Below are 19022 nucleotides of genomic sequence, written 5' to 3'. Positions count from 1 at the left end.
GAATGTATATAATAGAAAAATATATACAATACATAAGGTTGACATTACTTTTTTTTTTTTTTAATTTCATTTATTTATTTGACAGAGAGAGAGCATAAGCAGGCGGAGCAGCAGGGAGAGGGAGAGGGAGCAGCAGACACCCCACAGGGCAGGGATCATGACCTTAGCTGAAGACAGATGCTTAACAAACTAAGCCACCCAGGTGCCCCAACATTCTTTACAAATAGAGTTCATACTGATACAAAGGAGAATGAGCAAGAAAGGATACAAACAGGTAATTCACAAAAAGAAGAAAATGCAAATGATAGATAAATATGGCTTTTTCACGTGTTAAAGAGTCATTTTTTTCTAATTATAATATTAGGTATCAGCAAAGGTACAGATAAAAGGTATTTTCATTCTCTGACGGTAACAATGTAAACTAGTACATCTATCTTGGAAAGTAATTTAGTAAAGCCTTAAGAATATTCATTCCTTTTAATATAACAATTTTATTTCCAGTAATCCATTTTATGCAAAGAATCATAAATATATAAAGAGTATATGTATATGAATTAAAGGCTATATATATTTAAGTATTTCCTTTTGTCTTTAACATACATATTCTATTTTTTTTTTATTTTAAAGATTTTATCTCTTTATTTGTCAGAGAGATAGAGAGAGTACAGGCAGGCAGAGAGGCAAGCAGAGAGAGGGGTGGGGGGAAGCAGGCTCCCCGAGGAGCAAGGAGCCAGATGTGGGACTCGATCCCAGGACGCTGGGACCATGACTGAACCGAAGGCAGCTGCTCAACCGACCGAGCCACCCAGGCATCCCTATATTCTCACTATTAAAAGTCGTAATTCTTAGGGCTCCTGGGTGGCTCAGATGGTTAAGTGTCTGCCTTCAGCTCTGGCCATGATCTCAGGTCCTCAGATGGAGTCCTTGCCGGGCGCCCAGCTCAGCAGGGAGCCTGCTTCTCCCTCTCCCTCTGCTTTGTCTCTCTCTCTCTCTCTCTCTAATAAATAAAATCTCTATAAATAAATAAATGTGTGTATGTATGTTATGTCTTAATTCTTAAGTATCAGAATAAAATACGAAATTCCCTTACAACTCCTCCCACTGTCAGCCTTACTCCAGTGGTTAACACTGTTACTAGTTCGGTGCTGTATGCATAAAAATAAACCTTTTTATATTTAATGCTCTTTAAAATAATGGTACTAAAACTACATACACCGCCCTACAGAAATATCTTTCCCGGGGTGCCTGGGTGGCTCAGCTGGTTAAGCAGCCAACTCTTGATTTCAGCTCAGGTCACGATCTCAGGGTCCAGGGATGGAGCCCTCGACAGGCTCCACAATCAGTGCAGAGTTGCTTGAGATCCTCTTTCCCTCTGCCCCTTCCACCACTTGCACTCATTCTCTCTCTAAAATAAATTCAATCTTAAAAAAAAAAATCTATGTCATGCACAGAGATCAACCATTTTCATTTTAACATCTGTAACCCATTTCATGATATGAACATATTATAATTTATTTAATCGGTTCCCTTCTGACACACATTGTTTGTTTTCAATATTTTGCTCTATAAATAAGACTTCTGTGGACATTCTGACAGCCTCCCTGATTCACAAGTGCAGCTTATATTTTTAGGACAGATTTCTTAAATTAGATTTGCTGGATAAGCATAATTTTATTTTAATATTGCCAAAGTGCATTCAAAAGTAATTTTACCAATGGAAATTCCCAATTCATAATATTAGTACTTTTCATTTTTATCAGTCTGATGAGTGAAAAAGGCTACCTTTTTATTTTCATTGGCTTTCTTCTGTAGTGAACCTGAGCATTTACTGACCACTTCTATTTCCTCAATGAATTATCTAACGTTTGGTTTTTGCCCATTTTTTAACTGGACTATCTTTTTCTTGTATTTGTGGAAGTTCGTTTTATGTTTACGTAGTTTTTTTGCCATATTCTTACACGTTAAACATGTCAAATATTTTCTTATGGTGATACTTTTAATTATTAAATTACAGTTTAGTTATATAGAATATTTAAATCTTTATGTACCCAAATAAGGCTTCTGGGTTTTATCCTTAACTTCAGAAGAATGTATCCACCTCTAAGATTACCAAAATATGTTCATATATTTTCTCTTCTCCTGCAGTGATACTTTTGCTTTTTATGTAACTGCACTAGTCCCTATGATAAATAAATAAGAGGAACTTTAAGTATAAATAAAAATAAATAAAATAAAAATAAATAACATAAATAAATAGAAATAAATAAAATAAAAATAAAAAACACAGACTTGGGAGTCTGGTGCTGGAAATATAGGAAGCAACCAGATAATGAAAAGTTCCATAAAATAAGAATTTGTACTTGATCCTGAAGGAAATGGGAAATCCAAATTTTTTAAAAAGATTTTATTTATTTATTTGAGAGACAGAGAGAGAATATGCAGGCACATGCCCAGCAAGGAGAGGGATAGAGGAGGAGCGAGAGGGAGAGAAAATCTCGAGCAGACTCCCACCAAATGCAGAGCCCAAGGTGGGGTTCCACCCCATGACCCGTGATCACAACCTGTGCCAAAACCAAGAGTCAGACACTCAACCGATTGAGCCACCAAGGTGCCCTGGGAAATCCAGATTTTAAACAGAGGAATGAAGTGAAGCAATTTATTCTTTCATAAGAGCATTCTGCAACTCACAGAGTAGAAGAAATCTGGAATACATATAACTAATAAAGATCTTATATCCAAAATATAAAAGGAATTCTCAACAATTAAAAACATGTAATACAACAGAATAGGCAAGTCTGGAACACAGAGTTTATAAAACAAATTATACATTCATCAGTAAATGTGAAAAAGTTCAAAACTTTATTAGTCATTAGGGAAATGCACTGAAACCACAATAAGATACCAGCACACACCTCCAGAATGGCTAAGATGAAAAAAACAAAAAAATACCATAAAAAACAACAACCATTTTAAAATTATCTACTAAAGAGGAACATATGCAAATTGTGTGGCCCAGCAATTCCCAGGCATAAACTGAAGAGAAATGGGTAGGTACATGCTTAGCAAAAGATAGGATTAAGAATAGTAATAGCACTTAAGCCATAATAGCTCAAAACTGGAAATCACTCAAATGTTTATCAACAGTAGAATGGATAAATTATGGTATATTCATACAATGAAATACTATATAGCAATAACAATGAACTATATGTGCAGTAAATAATATGGTTTAATCTCTAAAATATACTGTAAGTAAAAGAAGCTAAACATAAAAAGAGTACTGCTATAGATTCCATTTATACATAGCTCAAAAACAGACAAAAACTAACCGATGGTAGTAGAAATCAGGGCAGGAAATACCTTTGAGAGGTGGAGATTGGGAGGTAGTGAGTGGAAAGGGAACAAAGGAGGCTGACAGGATACTATCAATTTTCTATTTATTGATTTGGGTGCTGACTATACAAGTTCATGAACACTGAATCATATGCTCTTCTGAATGTATACTACACTTTAGTAAAAAAATTTTTTTAAAGATTATTCTGACTTTCAAGTGGAGAATGAATTAGGAGATAAGATTAACCTCAAGGCATGAGGTCAGGTTATTTTGGTAAAATATATTTGAAGGCATTAAACAAATACCTTAGTAACCAAAATATTAGTAGTCATGTAGAAAAATAGATGGTTCTGAAAGGTGTTCAGTAGGTAGAAATGTCAGAACTCTATAAATGTCTAGGTTGAGGGGATGGAGTATCAAATAATGATTCCCAGGCTTTGGGGGACCTAGTAGGAAAGTGGTACTATTAAGATAAGGAACTCAGATGGAGATACCCAACTGATAGATCCTTAACTGAGAGCTCTAGATATTAGAGTCATTAATACATAAATGCTAATAATGCCCTAAAAGCATGTTTCATCTGGAGGGAAAAATTAAAATTGAGAAAAGGTGGGCCAGGCAAAGGGAAAACAACTGACAGCAGAAGCTGCTTCTAGAAACAAGTGGTTCTCAAAGAGAAGTCTGAGAACTTCTGGGAACCCCAAAATAATTCTGGGAGTTTCAGAAGATAAAAAATATTTCTATAGCACTATATTATTTGACTGTTTTTTTTTCTTTCCTGAGTATACAGTGGAGTTTCCCAAAAGTCACATAATATGTAATATTCTTAACAGACTGAATGCAGAAGCAGATAGGAAAATCCATGTCTTCTATTAAGCCAGATGTTAAAAAGACTTACAAAAACATGTAAAACACTGTTCCTCCATGTAACTTTTATTTTTAATTTGCAAAACATATCTATTTTTTGTAAAGGTATATCCTGGGTTTATTACTATCATTGTTAGCCAAGTTCATAAATAAATATTTTTAAAATTTCTCAAAAAAAAATATCTCAGATTCAATTTCTAATATGTTAAGAATTGAAACAGATAATCCACCAGGTCAAAAGTTGTTTGTGGGGGGGCGGTGCCTGGATGGTACAGTTAGTTACACATCCAACTCTTGGTTTTGGCTCAGGTCCTGACCTCAGGGTGGCTGAGCCCTTCGTCGGGTTCCACACTCAGCACAGAATGTGCTTAAGACTCCCTCTTCCTCTCCCCCTGCTCTCTATTTGTGCCCGCTTTCTCTTCCCCCTTTCTCAAATAAATAAATCTTAAAAGAAAAAAAAAAAAAAAAAAGAAAGAAAGAAAGAAAGAAAGAAAAGCTGTCTGGATCCTTTAAACTAAAAAGTGTCCTAAGACCAGAAAGTTTGAGAATATTGGTATAGAGCAATTTCTTCTGAGTCTAGCTAAAATTGCTATTCACTTTAGACTGAAAATGTAGAAGGAAAGCCTGTGCAACTAGTTCACAGTCTCATTATCTGGGGATTGAGATGGCTAAATCCATTCATCAATATGCCTTCAAGCCTATTTTTAATATAGAGATAAATGTCCAAAACCTTTGAGTTCTAATCAAGAGAAACGATAATAAATAGCCATGTGTATATTTTACATGTAAAACTAAATAAAGGCATCTACTCACCTTTTAAAGGAATTTTGTATATAAAAGGCTCTTGTAGCAAAATCATTTTGGTTTTCTTTTTTAAAGATAACAGTCTAGAGCAAAGCCTTGGGAATCAACATTTAAAAGATAGTTAAAATATAAGGAATCTCTGTAGGAAGACTGAAGGGCTTCAAAGGAAGACAGAAAACCTAAAGAGGGATAGAGAAGTAGGAGAAATCCCAGGGGAAAGTGCTTTTGGAAGACAAAGGCTCTCAAATGCTGCAGAGAGATTATAGAAGAGAGACAAGGAAGTCTCCATTTACTTAGCAAAGGGGAGGTTATTAGTAACTTTGAAGAACAGTTCTAGTGTAGACATGGGTCAGAAAACTGAGTTAAGTACTGAGGTGAAAAAGAAAGACAGTAAGTTACAGAACTACTTCAACAATTTAGTTGTAGGGGCGCCTGGGTGGCTCAGTTGGTTAAGCGACTGCCTTCGGCTCAGGTCACGATCCCAGGATCCTAGGATCAAGCCCTGTGTCAGGGTCTCTCTGCTCAGCGGGAAGCCTGCTTCTCCCTCTCTCCCCATCGCTCTGCCTACTTGTGCTCTCTCTGTCAAATAAATAAAATCTTGGAAAAAAAAAAAAAAGAATTTAGTTGTAAAGTGGGGATAAGCAGGGTGATGGCTGAAAAGTCACATGGAGAGAAGAGAAAAAGATATGTTAAAGATACAAAAGAGAATGTATGCTAAATGAACAAGACTGCAGAGGGAGGAGGAACTTGGATCCAGAATATAGGAAAACACCACCTTATACAGAAGGGAGGCTACTTACACAGAAACAAAGAGGAAATAGTAAAGTTCGGGGCGTAAAGAAGACTAATTCGGAAGTATGGTAGCAGGAAGTTGAGGGTGTTAGTGGGTCGTGAGTTGCATCGTCTCTGCCTAGTAAAGAGCAGACGGGAACTATGGGAGGGTTTGAAACAGCTATTACGAAAACGAAGAGAGTACTGTCTTGGGCTTTTCCAAATCTTTTAAATGGGAATAGAGAAATTTTTTTTTTTAAAGATAAGAAGTATCCAGTACATTTCAGAGTGTTTTTTATACTAAATAACTAATAACTAAAATGAAATAACTAAATAACTAAATAACTAAAATGAAAGAATGCTGAATGTGTTGAGTTAATCCTTTCACACTTAGGAAAAGTTCACTGTCCAACCTTTAACAGTCAAGTTTTGTAATATTTTATTTCACTATATTAACTACTTAATTAACTATGATGGGACATTTTAGCTGCTTCTACTGCTATTTTGTAGGAGTTATTGAATTGGCTTATGAAAGTCCAATAAACTAATCATAGGGAAGTTTCTTATCTATTTTTAGGAGTAAGTTTTAAGTAGACAATACTGTCCCAAGATGGAATGGATTTCCTTAAAAAATACTGATGTTCAAATTATGGGAGAGGCAGTTGGCACACTTTTCACATATGAGAATATAAATCCTCAGACATTGTTCTCAAATGTAACAGTAAAAGTTGTAGGCTTACAGGCTCTTGGCTCTCACAGATGTCCGTTCATTCACTGTAGCTGAAAAGCAGCTACAGAAAATAAGTAACCAAATGGGCATGGGTGTGTTCCAACAAAACTTTATTTGCAAAAACAGGTGGCTAGCCCACAAGCTATTATTTTTTAACCCCTGGTCTAAGTTTTCATTTTACTGCTAAGGAAGGCGCTTAAATTCGTATACTCTTTAGTTTTGTCATCTGTAAGAAGAATAACAAAGCTACTGAATTAATAATAACATAAATTATATTAAAATACCCAGAACACCCAAAGCATTCAACAAATATGAGTTCTCTTTCTCTATATTTGATAGTGTGAGGCTATAGTGCTCACCTTCAGAAGGTCACAGAAGTGAAGAAGAGGAGAGAACATTCATGGTGTGGAAAACAAATGCTAATTTGTTAAGACAATGATGCAAAGATGATTTTGCTATTTTTCATCAACAAATCCCTGGTCTCAATTATCCAAATTGGATTTCTTCTGAAAGATGAAAGTCTAAAAAATTTCTTGGAAACAATTTTCCCAGATCCTTAAGATTTAAAAATTTCATTTTAATATTTTATGTGAAACAAACAAAATTTAGATTTAATTTTAACCTTGGTATTGAGGAACTAAAAAGATTCAGAAAAGTAATACAATTTCAAAGGACTGTGATGCTGCCCAATATAGCTCTAGGGGGAAAAAAGGATGGGGAAGTTGAAAAATGCAGTGAACAGCTTTCTCTGCCTTTGTTCCACTACCATATGCCATTTTCTGTATTCTAACTCAGTAAGGTAGAAACAAGGCAGTAAGATGATTCTGAAACAACAAGGAGATCACAGTTGAAAGGTGTTTTGAAGCCCCCAAAAATCTACAAAGTAAATAATCAATAAATTGACGATATAAACAAAGATTTTTTGAAACTCACCATCTCTGTTAGTTTCCCATTCTACATTTTCTTCTTCACTTTCTGGAGTTCTCTCCTTAGTGATTTTTATGTCTTCCTTTTCCCTATGTCTCCCTCTTGAAGATTCTTTCTAAAAAGTATACACATACATACAGATTACTATATTTTAAAAAATTATGAGATAGTTACTATAATACAGAATATTTCTAGCCTCATCCTTTTTCATCTGTTTTGCAGATAATCACTCACCCACTAAGTAGAAAAACTGACAAGTTCTAGTGTAGTACAGCAATGAGCACTATTTTATTAAAGAACAGCAATGTGGTAAAAAGAAAGAGTCACTGAGATTTCAAAAGATACAATGTAAATGTCTAATAAGGGCTGGATAGTCCACAACATACTAAGTTTCTACTTCTAAGTCTCTAAGGGAAAACTATTCAAAATGCATAAAATAAACAAAAGGATTGACTATATTAAATAAGGACTAAAAAATGGCTGCATTATTCATAGTAGACCCTCAAAAAAGAATTACTGATCTAAAACTTGTCATATACTAATGTAACATCATTTCCCTATATGCCTAGATAAATCCAAACTCATTTGATAATTTTATAAATGCTTTTTAAAAAAGATTTTTCCCTACTTTGAGGAAACCAAAATGGCAGCTAAAACAGTTGGCAAATTAGTCCTTATACTGAAGCTAAAAAACAGAAAATCTACATTTTATTCCAAGTTTAACAGTACCCTATGGACAAAACAGGACAGTAGTAATTCAGCTGATAACATTTAACTAAATATCCTATTACACAAAACCTCCAAACAACATTTTAAGTGGTAAGAAAATAAAGTAACCATTGTTATGGAATTGTTACCTTCCTACCACAGTGTCTCACTTTTATTAACACTTTAAATCCTGCCTATAAAACAAACTAACACAAAACGGTTAATTGTTAAAAGTTCTTTCTGGGCATTATCAAAAACAAAACAGGGCTGCTTAAAACACAAATTAATTTCTCTATGAAGTCTTCTTTTTAAAGAACTCCAGTATAAATTATAATTGCCCCTAATTTTACATATTTAAGTATAAAGTCATGCTGTTATCACTTGCTTAATGACATATATGGCTGCTGTAAAACAATAAAGGTGGACAAAAGTCATTATAAAAGAGTCTACAAGAGTACAACCAGCCATGGAAAAATGGTAAGAGGCCAAAAGAGAGAGAGAGAGAGAGAGAGAGAGAAAGAAAGAGAGAGAAAGGAAGGAAGGGTTAATCTACTTTATACATAAATCAAAAGGAAAAAAGGAACATGATCTACTTTTATTCTTAAGTTATATTCTAAAGAGTATCAGTGATGAACTATTCTATATCCCATTCAACATTTTTTTTTTTTTTTTGCTCCACACCCAGTGTGGAGCCCAATGTGGGGCTTGAACTCAGGACCCTGAGATCAAGACCAGAGCTGAAATCAAGAGTTGGACACTTAACTGACTACACTACCCAGATGCACCCCCATGCAACTTTTGAACATTCTGGGGATTAAACTCACTATAAATATAAAACAGTACAAGTTATATCAAAAATCTATAATAAGTTATCTCCAAATTACTGAAAAATATATTGTTTCCCAAAGTATCATGTAATATCTGAATACTAACTTAGCTGAAAAAAAGGGTTTCAGAGCCATAGTGCTGATACTGCAAAATAAATAACCTGCAAGTGTGTAAGAGAATATTTTAAAGATTTAGAACCAAAAATATAATCATCTTAATAAATTTCATTAATAACTTACATAAATTTCAAAATATTCACCCTATATAATAAAATTATGTAATTTTAAGCTGCCCCCCCCCCTTTTTTTAAGATTTTATTTGTCAGAGAAAGGAAAGAGCGCACAAGCAGGGGGAGCTGCAGGCAGATGGAGAAGCAGGCTCCCTACTGAGCAAGAAGCCCATGCAAGACTCCATTCCAGGACCCTGGGATCATGACCTGAGCTGAAGGCAGACGCTTAACTGACTGAGCCACCCAGGTGTCCTTTTTTTTTTTTTTTTTAAAGGCTCTTGTCTTTTAATATGACTTTAATACTGTCCTCAGAAATCATATATGACTTCTGTTATTAAGTACTAGAGACTGAATATAGGCTTTAATAAAAATGGAATCTCATTCAAGTTAGAAGATACATTTTTTTTCTAATATTTTGTCACTATCAAAATATGGGAATTATTTTGGTAACAATTATTAAGGCAGCTCAGATCATTTTAAAAAATGTCACATTTCCCCATTTTTTCCAGTTCAACAATGTTTAGGCATAATTTGGTTAGGCATGTTATTCCTTTGTCAGTTATTTCTCCCTTTATCGTATTCAAGTAAACAGGGTCTGGTATTCCCTATTCCATGTAGCACAGCATGGCCTGCTCTCACCTCTTGAAGAGAACAGCTTGTCATCTTATTTCTTTTAAATGCAAACATATTAATCAGGCTGTTTGATTACTTTATTATGCATTCTAAATTAGCCATCCCAGAAGATGTACATGTTGAAATATCTGTTAATGAACTAAAATATTTCAGCCAGTACTGCTGGGATGAGATATTTTAAGAATTCTGAATTTTTTTGGACTTCAAAGTATATTAAGTAACACCACCAGTAGGGTCTGGAGAAACATCCTGTGATCAAACATACAAATATTTTTGCAGCACAACATGAATTTGCCAATTGTATAAAGACTATAATTAGCCTCATGTCAATTAAAATCAGATTTTGCTATCAAATAAATCTATGCCTAACTTAGGAAACATGTTTGGTTTTAAAAATTTCTTAGATTTCAGAAATGTAATAAATGATTGTGGACTTTAACTTTATTTTCATTTTATATTACATTGACACTTATTCCTTAAACATTATATGTATGGACAGATAATATTCACTATGAATTTTGTTTTTAGATAGTAAGCAGGCATTACCAAAAAGAAGTACTTTAAAAAAGAAGTACTGAGGTTAAGTGTTGAAAACCAGTATTATAACAACTGGATTAGCAACCAGAATAATTAAAGGCTAGGGGTCTTTGTAAATAATATAATTCAACCTCCTCTTGCCCTATGTAGAAAATTTTTTAATACTATATAGTTATGAAAGTCCTATTAGAAGAATTTCAGAAAAAAAATTTACTCTCTACATCTCCGCTGATAGCTCTTCACTGCTGCATCCTTTGTCCCCATTTTCAGACAGCTCTGAGTATTAAAACATTCTTTCTTATACTGATTGCAACTCTTACACCTTTCCAGAATTCTTCCTGATTAGAATCAGTTCTGACATCTAGATCATGTAAAAAGAAATCTAATGCTTCTTTCACACAACAGTCCTTTAAATATGTGAACACCAGCATTATTAAATCTCTTCAGCATCTTTTCATACCAGGCCAAAGAAAGCTACAGTTCATATCGATCATATGTTAACATTTCAGGATTTTCACGTTCTTCCTCACTCTGTCATCTTCCCTGGACATACTAATTTACCAATGTACTTCAATAAAATGTGGTAACTAAAATTAATCTAGTCTTGTCAGAGCAGTATACAGCATATGGCTTTTATTTCTCCTGGTGTAGAACTGAAATTATACTTGTATTAATGAAGTCTAAGTTGCTTTGCCGGGTAAGTTTCAGGTGGAGCTTAAGTAAGATACTGTAAGCTTATAAACTGTAAATTTAAATTATAATCTCACATAAAACAGAGAAAACTTCAGGGCTCGGTGATTTAATAATACACTGAAATCATTAGAGATCAAACTTTCTAGTGTTCTTCCAATCTTACAGCTTTGCTATTCCTAATGTTGACTTCTCATTATTTCTTTTACCATGATAAGGCATATTTCTTTTACCATAATAAGAAGCCATTTAGGTTCTCCCCACATGCCTCTCCCTCAATCACGAAATAAGAATTCTTTCCTTCAGTTTGAGTAGGCCAACTTCAGCCATATGACCAACCAAGGTAATGATCACAGGAGAAATGATTTAGGCCTGGTTCCTGAATCAACTGAATTAGCAAGGAGAATGGGATTACTTTGACTGAATCAAATTAATCAGGCCCCAGCAGTGAACCAGGGTCAATTCCCCCAAAACGCAATGCAGATACAAAAGGAAAAAGTGAGGGAATGGATTACAGAGAGTTCAAAGCAATTTACACTACACTTTTGGTAGTATACCTCACCTCTTCAAAGTGTAAGGCCACACTTTGGACAACTTCAAAGGCCATACAAAACAGACTGTCCAACCCAGTAAACATTTTCTCTGTTCACCTTTATTATTCACATTTCAGACCCTCCTTCTAAGGTCATTTGCTATCTTCCTGATACATATCTTTTTAGATATTCTCTACTTAGTGAAGGTCTCCTAGTACTCAACGCTCTCAATTTTATTTGAAAGTTATCTGTATTATATCTACATTCTTGAAAAATAATTTCACTGGGTATACAGCTATGGGTTGACAGATTTATCTTAGCACTTTGGAAATATTATCCCACTGTCTTTTGGCTTCCGTTTCTATTGATATCAATCTGTTGCTCCTTTGTAGGAGCTTTTTTTCTTGGGGTATTTCTAATATTTTCTGTAACTCTGGTATTTTGCAATTGCATAATAATATTCTACTTGATATATATTGTGTTTTCTGTATCTGCTGCAGCTTTGTCTCATCAATTACAGAAAAGTCACAGCACTATTTCTTTCAATATTGACTCTCCTACATTCTATTTTTTCCTGGAGTTCCAACTGAGAGGTACATCAAATTTTCTAAGTATTTCCCTCACATTTTAAAATCTCTTCAACATTTTCTATAACCCTGTCTTTATGTATTGTATTCTGGATAAATTCTTCAGCTCCATCCTTCAGTTCAACAGCTCTCTCTCCACAGATGGACCAAAGGCTTACTCTCTGACCAGTTCTAATACTAATAAAAGTTTCTAGGTCACCACTAGCTTTCAAGTTTGCTACTTAATCCCTGGTTTCAATTCCCTGTTAGTGTTTCTTTGTTTTTGCTGCTGTTTTGCATTTTTGAGAAAGCAGCAATGCATTTAAAATGTGTTTGTTGTCACTTATCCAGGATACTGTAGTGGGAGGGCCCTCAAAGTATATAAACCATATATACTATTAATATAATATTAATTAATATTATATAATACTATATAAATAATAAATTTATATAAAGTATATAAACCATAATAGTGCTGAAATATTATTATAATTATAATTATTATTATAATATATTATTATAATTAAAATTATTATTATTTTTTAAGATTTTGTTTATTTATTTGACAGAGAGAGAGATCACAAGTAGGCAGAGAGGCAGGTAGAGAGAGGGGGAAGCAGGCTCCCTGCTGAGCAGAGAGCCCAACGCGGGGCTCAATCCCAGGACCCTGGGACCATGACCTGAGCCAAAGGCAGAGGCTTTAACCCACGGAGCCACCCAGGGGCCCCTCTTCTTCTTTTTTTTTTTTTTAAAGATTTTATTTGAGAGAGAGAGAGCAGGCACACGGGCACACCCACACAAGCAGGGAATGTGGCAGAGAGAGAGGGAGAATGAGGCTCCCTGCCAAGCAGGGACCCTGAGATCATGACCTGAGCCGAAGGCAGATGCTTAACTGATACCCAGGCACCCCAAGATTAATAACAATTCTTAACAAGACTAACAATTCTTTAACAATGTCTGTTGTTTGAAATACAGCCAACTCTTTCTCCCTTGGACTTACCCACAACCATTGGTGAGATCAAGCTATCCTAGACCATACTAGTACAACTGACATTTTGTTCCTAAAATGAAGTCTATTTATCCCTAACACAAGTTTGTTCTTTGTTAATGACAGGGAACAGTATTATTATGTATTAGATGAGATAAAGAAGATGAGAAGAGGAAAAAAAATCTACTTCAACTACCTTTTCCGTTTGTCCTATATAATCTCATTACATTTCCTCACATCATTCCAAAATTACTTGGAGAAACTTCCTTTGAGACTAATAGATAAAAATTATCACAGAACATTTATTTAGTCAAAGAATAACTCAATTATTTATAGACCAACGAAATTCTCCCCTTGTACTAATATCCACTTTAAAACAACTGTAAATTTGTCCATTACTAGCCTAAACCTCTTATCATAGTAATAATTCTATTATACTAGTAATAATTAATAATTATTATATATAATATACAATTATTATAATTAGTAATAATTCTGTTATATTAAAGAATATCAAGTTTTTAAACACAAGAAATTTTCTTTTTTTTAATGTCTTTTATTTTTAAGGAATAATGATTCCAGGAGCACCTGGGTGGCTCAGTTGGTTAATCATCCAACTTTTGATTTCCACTCAGGTCGTGATCTTGGGGTCATGGCATCAAGCCGCATGTCAGGCTCTGTTCTCAAAAGTCTGCTTGTCCCTCTCCCATGTTCCTCCCCCCTACTCCCACTCTCTTTATCTCTAAAATAAATAAAATCTAAAATCTTAAAAATCTTTAAAAAACTTAAAAAAAGAGAACAATGATTCCAAACCCTAATATTCTAAAAATACACTTAGTTTCACAAAACACTAATGTCATTAGTGAATTCTTCATTTTCTGTCAGAAGCTCTACAATTAATGTTAATCCAAATTTTTCTTCTTTGTAATTTATTACCACATATCATATCAAAACTATTAACAAGGGGCGCCTGGGTGGCTTAGTGGGTTAAAGCCTCTGCCTTCGGCTCAAGTCATGATCCCAGGACCTGCTTCCTCCTCTCTCTCTCTGCCTGCTTTTCTGCCTACTTGTGATCTCTGTCTGTCAAATAAGTAAATAAAATCTTTAAAAAAAAAAAAAAAACTATTAACAACTGGAAAAAACTACTATTGAGATTATGGTTCTCACCTTAATGTTTTCATTAAACTTCTCAATTGGACACTTTTGATGAAGGGTTAAAAGCTTTAAAAAATGAACAATGGTTCATTGATTTTTGGCCTGAACATTAGCCCCAAAACTCAGCTCAGTTTATAGCTATTAGAATAGCTACAACCAGACATTTTAAAATTTCAAATTATTCAAAGACGTACAATTTCAGATCCTTTCACTATTACAGAAACACAGAGAATAAAGAAATGTAGATCTATACTGGGGAAACTGTACTATAATTTGTAACTACTGAAGAAAACCCCCTAAATAGGGTTAATGGAGATTTTCTCTTATGAAATAACAAAAATTATATTATCTTGTTCCATTATACACAGCGCCACAAATAAGTAAGACTGTATATTTTAAAGAACATTCAACAGATAACCAAACTCAAGTCATTTCTAAACACTGCTTTAAAAAAAATTATAATGAAAAGAGAACAGTTATTATCTTTGTATCTATGCACTCAATACAGCAGTGAAGTGCAGAAAGTATAAGAGATTTAGAGAAAACTAGACAGAGACATACCACTAAGATACTTCAACAAGGTCTTCTCAAACCAAGAGATCAAGTAGGCAAAGATATATTAAAAATACAGAAGATCAAAATAACGACGTTTTAGAGATATTCTAGAACCTGGTAATTAAAAAAACAGAAAATACTCCTCCTTTTCAAGCACACAGGGAAAATTCAGATAAACTGACCATATCTTAAGTCACAAAGAAAATCTCATTTAAGTTAAAAAAAATAGAAATATAAAGAGTAATAACATAGTAGTTACTTTCTAAATCAAAGTAACACACACAAACAAAAAGTTCTTCAACCTGAAAATGTAAAACATGTAATTAAAAGATTATTGGATCATAGATGAAATCCAAATCTAAAGAGAAAAATTACGAAAATAATGATAATGAAAACATGACATATAAGATCCATAAATTCAGTTAAACCATTTATCAAACTTTAAAGCATTAGATACTAATATAAATCAAGTGAAAATAAATGCTCAACCAGTTCAACAAAGAAAAGAAATACAATAAACCAAAGAAAGAATAAAAGAAAAAACAAACATATTAGAAAAAGAACTAATCTGTAAATTCAAAAGCTAACTCTTTAAAAACAAAAACAAAAAACAATAAACCAAAACCAAAAACTAAAAAACATAGGCTAAGCTAAACAAGAAAAAGGAGAAAAGCACAAATATCCAAAATCAGATATAACAAAGTAAAAACAGGCACTAGAACAAAGAAAAATAAAGAAAAACATGAGATTTCCTCACACAACTCTATACAGTTTTAAAAATCCAGAGGAAATAATTTTTTAGAAAAATACAATTTAACAAAACTGACTTCAACGAAGTCAAAATTTCCATTAAAAACTCTTCATAAAACAGTACCAGATTCAGTTGGTTTCACATGGGAATTCTACTAAACCTTAAAAAAGCAGAAAATCCCAATATCACTTATGATATTTCAAAGAATGAGTAATATTTTGTTATTATACAGTACTTGGACTATCTGTGAAGCACTACAGTGTTATTTGAAAAAGGACTTGAATTAGTTGTAAACTTACACTGCAAACTCCAGTGCAACCAATAAAAAAAGTAAAAATAAGTAAACCGATATGCTAGAAAAGGAGAGAAAACTGGAATAATATAAAATGTGTGATTCAAACCACAACAGGCACAAAGAGCAGAAGACAAAATAATAGGAACAAAGAACAATGGTAACAAATAGAAAACTATAACAAATATAACAGACATTAATTCAACTATATCAATACTTCGTTTAAACATCAAAGGACTCCATCAATTAAAACAGAAACTGTCAGGGGCTCCTGGGTGACTCAGTCAGTAAAGTGGCTGCCTTCAGCTTATGTCATGATTATAGGAGTCCTGGGATGGAGCCCCACTCAGGCTCCTGGCTCAGCGGGGAGTCTGCTTCTCCTTCTTCCTCTGCCCCTACCCACAGCTTGTACTCTCTCTTACGCTCTTACTCAAGTAAATAAAATCTTAAAAAACAAACAAACCAGAGACTGTCAGAGTGGACCAAAAAACAAGACCCAAATACATGTTGTCTACAAGAAACAACCCTAAATATGAAGACACATACAGAGTAAAAAGAAAGAGATGGACAAAGATATACTATGCTAGTATTAATCAAAAGAGTGGGAGTAGCTACATTAATAACAGAGCAGACTTCAGAGCAAGTAAAGTTACCACAGACAAAAAGGGACATTATGTCATGATAAAGGGGTCAATTCTTCAAGAAGACATAACAATCCTTAACTTATATGTGCCTAATAACACAGTGTCAAATATGTCCTTAACTTATATGTGCCTAATAACACAGTGTCAAATATGTATGGTAAAAACTGATATACAACTGTAAAGAGAAGAAATGATCACAATTACAGTTGGAGATTTTAACACCCCTCTGTCAAAAATGGATATATCCAGCAGGCAGAAAAACAGTAAGCACATAGCTGAGCTCAAAAGCACCATCAATCTACTGGAAACAACTGACATCTATAGACTACTTCATCCAACAACAGAATACACATTTTTCTCAAGCTCACATGGGACACTCAACAAAACAGATCTCAACTATAAAACACACTTTTAAAAGAACAGAAATCACACAATTTCTGCTTTCAGACTACAATGGAATTAAACTAGAAATCAGTAACAAAAAGATATCTGAAAACACCCTAAATATGTGGAGATCAAGCAACACACTTCTAATTAGCACGAGGGTCAAAGAAAAAAAATCTCAAGAACAATTTAAAAATATTTCAAACTAAATAAAATAAAAATGAGGAGTGCATGGGTGGCTCAGTTGGTTGAGCAATCTAACTCTTGATTTTGGCTCAGGACATGATCTCAAGGTCGTAGGATCAAGCCCCAGGTGCAGCTCCATGCTCAGCACAGTCTGCTTGATTCTCTCTCTTTCTGTCCCTCCCCCCGGCCCATGTAAGCACATGCACTCACCCTTTCTAAGTAAATACAATCTTTAAAACAATGAAAATGAAATACAACCTATCAACATTTATAGAATGCAGTGAAAGCAGTGTTTGAAGAATGATTTACAGCATTTCTAAAGATCTAAAATCCATAATCTAAGTTCTCATTTTAAAAAACTGGAAAAAGAAGAGCAAATTATGTCTAAAGTAAGAAGAAAATAAATAATAAAAAAAATTAGAGTGGAAATCAATGAAATTGAAAACAGGACATCAATAGAAAAAAAAAATAAATGAAACCTAAAGTCAGTCTTCAAAAAGATCAATAAAATTGATAAGCCTCTAATCAGGCTAAATAAGAAAAAGAGAGAGAGAAAAGACATAAGTTAGTAATAGTAGAAACAAAAAAGGAGACATTACTACAAATCCCAAGGATTTTAAAAGGATAATAAAAGAATACAATGAACAATGCCATGACCATAAATTTGATAAACAGATGAAATAGTCTAATTCCTCAAAAAAGACAATCTGTCAAAAATCACAGATAATCTAAATAAGCCTATATGTGGTAAAGAAACTGAATCAATAATAACCTTCCAAAACAGAAAGGACCAGGCCCACATGGATTCACATGTGAATTCTATCAAACATTTAAAAAAGAAATTACAGCAATTCTCTAGTCTTTTTCAGAAACTAGAAGGAGAGGGAATACTTCCTGACTCATTCCATGAAGCCAGCATAAATACCTAATACGAAAACAAGACAAAGACATTTCAATTTTCTTGCAATGACAAATACTTCTCAGGAACATAGATGTGAAAATCCTGAAAATATTAGCAAATCAAGTCCATCAACATATAAAAAGAATTGCACAACACAACCAAATGGGATTTATACCAAGTATGCAAAGCTGGTTCAACATTCAGAAGTCAATTAATGTAATCCATCACATGAGATTAGCAAAAAAAAAATCATAGGATCATATCCATATATATGGCTATCCAGTAAAAGCATCTGACAAAATCATATCCATTGATATGGATATCCAATAAAAGCATCTGACAAACTCCAACACCCATTAGTGATAAAAAGTCTTAGCAAACTAGAAATAGAGGGGAACTTCCTCAACTAGATAAACTAAAATTTAAGAAACTAAACATACTCAGACCATAAAATCCTACAACGGCATTCCTTGGTTTTTACCCAAATGAACTGAAAACTTGTGTCTACACAAAACCTGCACAAGGATGTATTTTTTTTTTTACAAGGATGTATTTTATAGCAGCTTTACTCATAATTGCTGAAACTTGGAAGCTACCAAGATGTCTTTCAAAAGATGGGGCATCTGGGTGGCTTAGTTGGTTAAGTGACTGCCTTCAGCTCAAGTCATGATCCTAGAGTCCCAGAACCGAGTCCTACATCAGGCTCCCTGCTCAGAAGGGAGTCTGCTTCTCCCTCTGACCTTCCCCCTCTCATTCTCTCTCTCATTCTCAAATAAATAAAATCTAAAAAAAAAAAAAAAAAAAAAAAAAGATGTCCTTCAAAAGATGAATAGCAAACTGAACTGTGGTACATCCAGATAATGAAATATTATTCAATGTTAAAAAGAAATGAGCTATCAAGGCATAAACAGAGATGGGATAACCTTACATGCATATTACTAAGTGAAAGAAGCCAATCTAAAAAGTCAACATACTGTATCACTGCAACTATATGGCATTCTGGAAAAGG

The 19022-nt window shown here is 33.9% G+C and overlaps 1 protein-coding gene across 6 annotated transcripts in view; it reads right to left on the bottom strand.

Annotated features, from left to right (window-relative positions):
* LOC111146983 (zinc finger CCCH-type containing 13) overlaps positions 1 to 19022 on the bottom strand; it is a 102149-nt gene that overhangs the window by 66753 nt on the left and 16374 nt on the right. For all 6 annotated transcript variants that reach the window (XM_022502790.1, XM_022502792.1, XM_022502793.1 and 3 more), the window contains exon 5: positions 7440 to 7548. In XM_022502790.1, the coding sequence (XP_022358498.1) occupies positions 7440 to 7548 (109 nt within the window). The remainder of the gene's footprint in view (positions 1 to 7439; positions 7549 to 19022) is intronic.

This window comes from Enhydra lutris, unplaced genomic scaffold (assembly GCF_002288905.1).
Source record: "Enhydra lutris kenyoni isolate GAN:26980312 unplaced genomic scaffold, ASM228890v2 scaffoldscaffold15, whole genome shotgun sequence".
NCBI classification, from domain to species: Eukaryota; Metazoa; Chordata; class Mammalia; order Carnivora; family Mustelidae; genus Enhydra; species Enhydra lutris.
The sequence above is the reverse complement of the archived record's forward strand: the minus strand, read 5'-3'. Positions and strand labels throughout refer to the sequence as shown.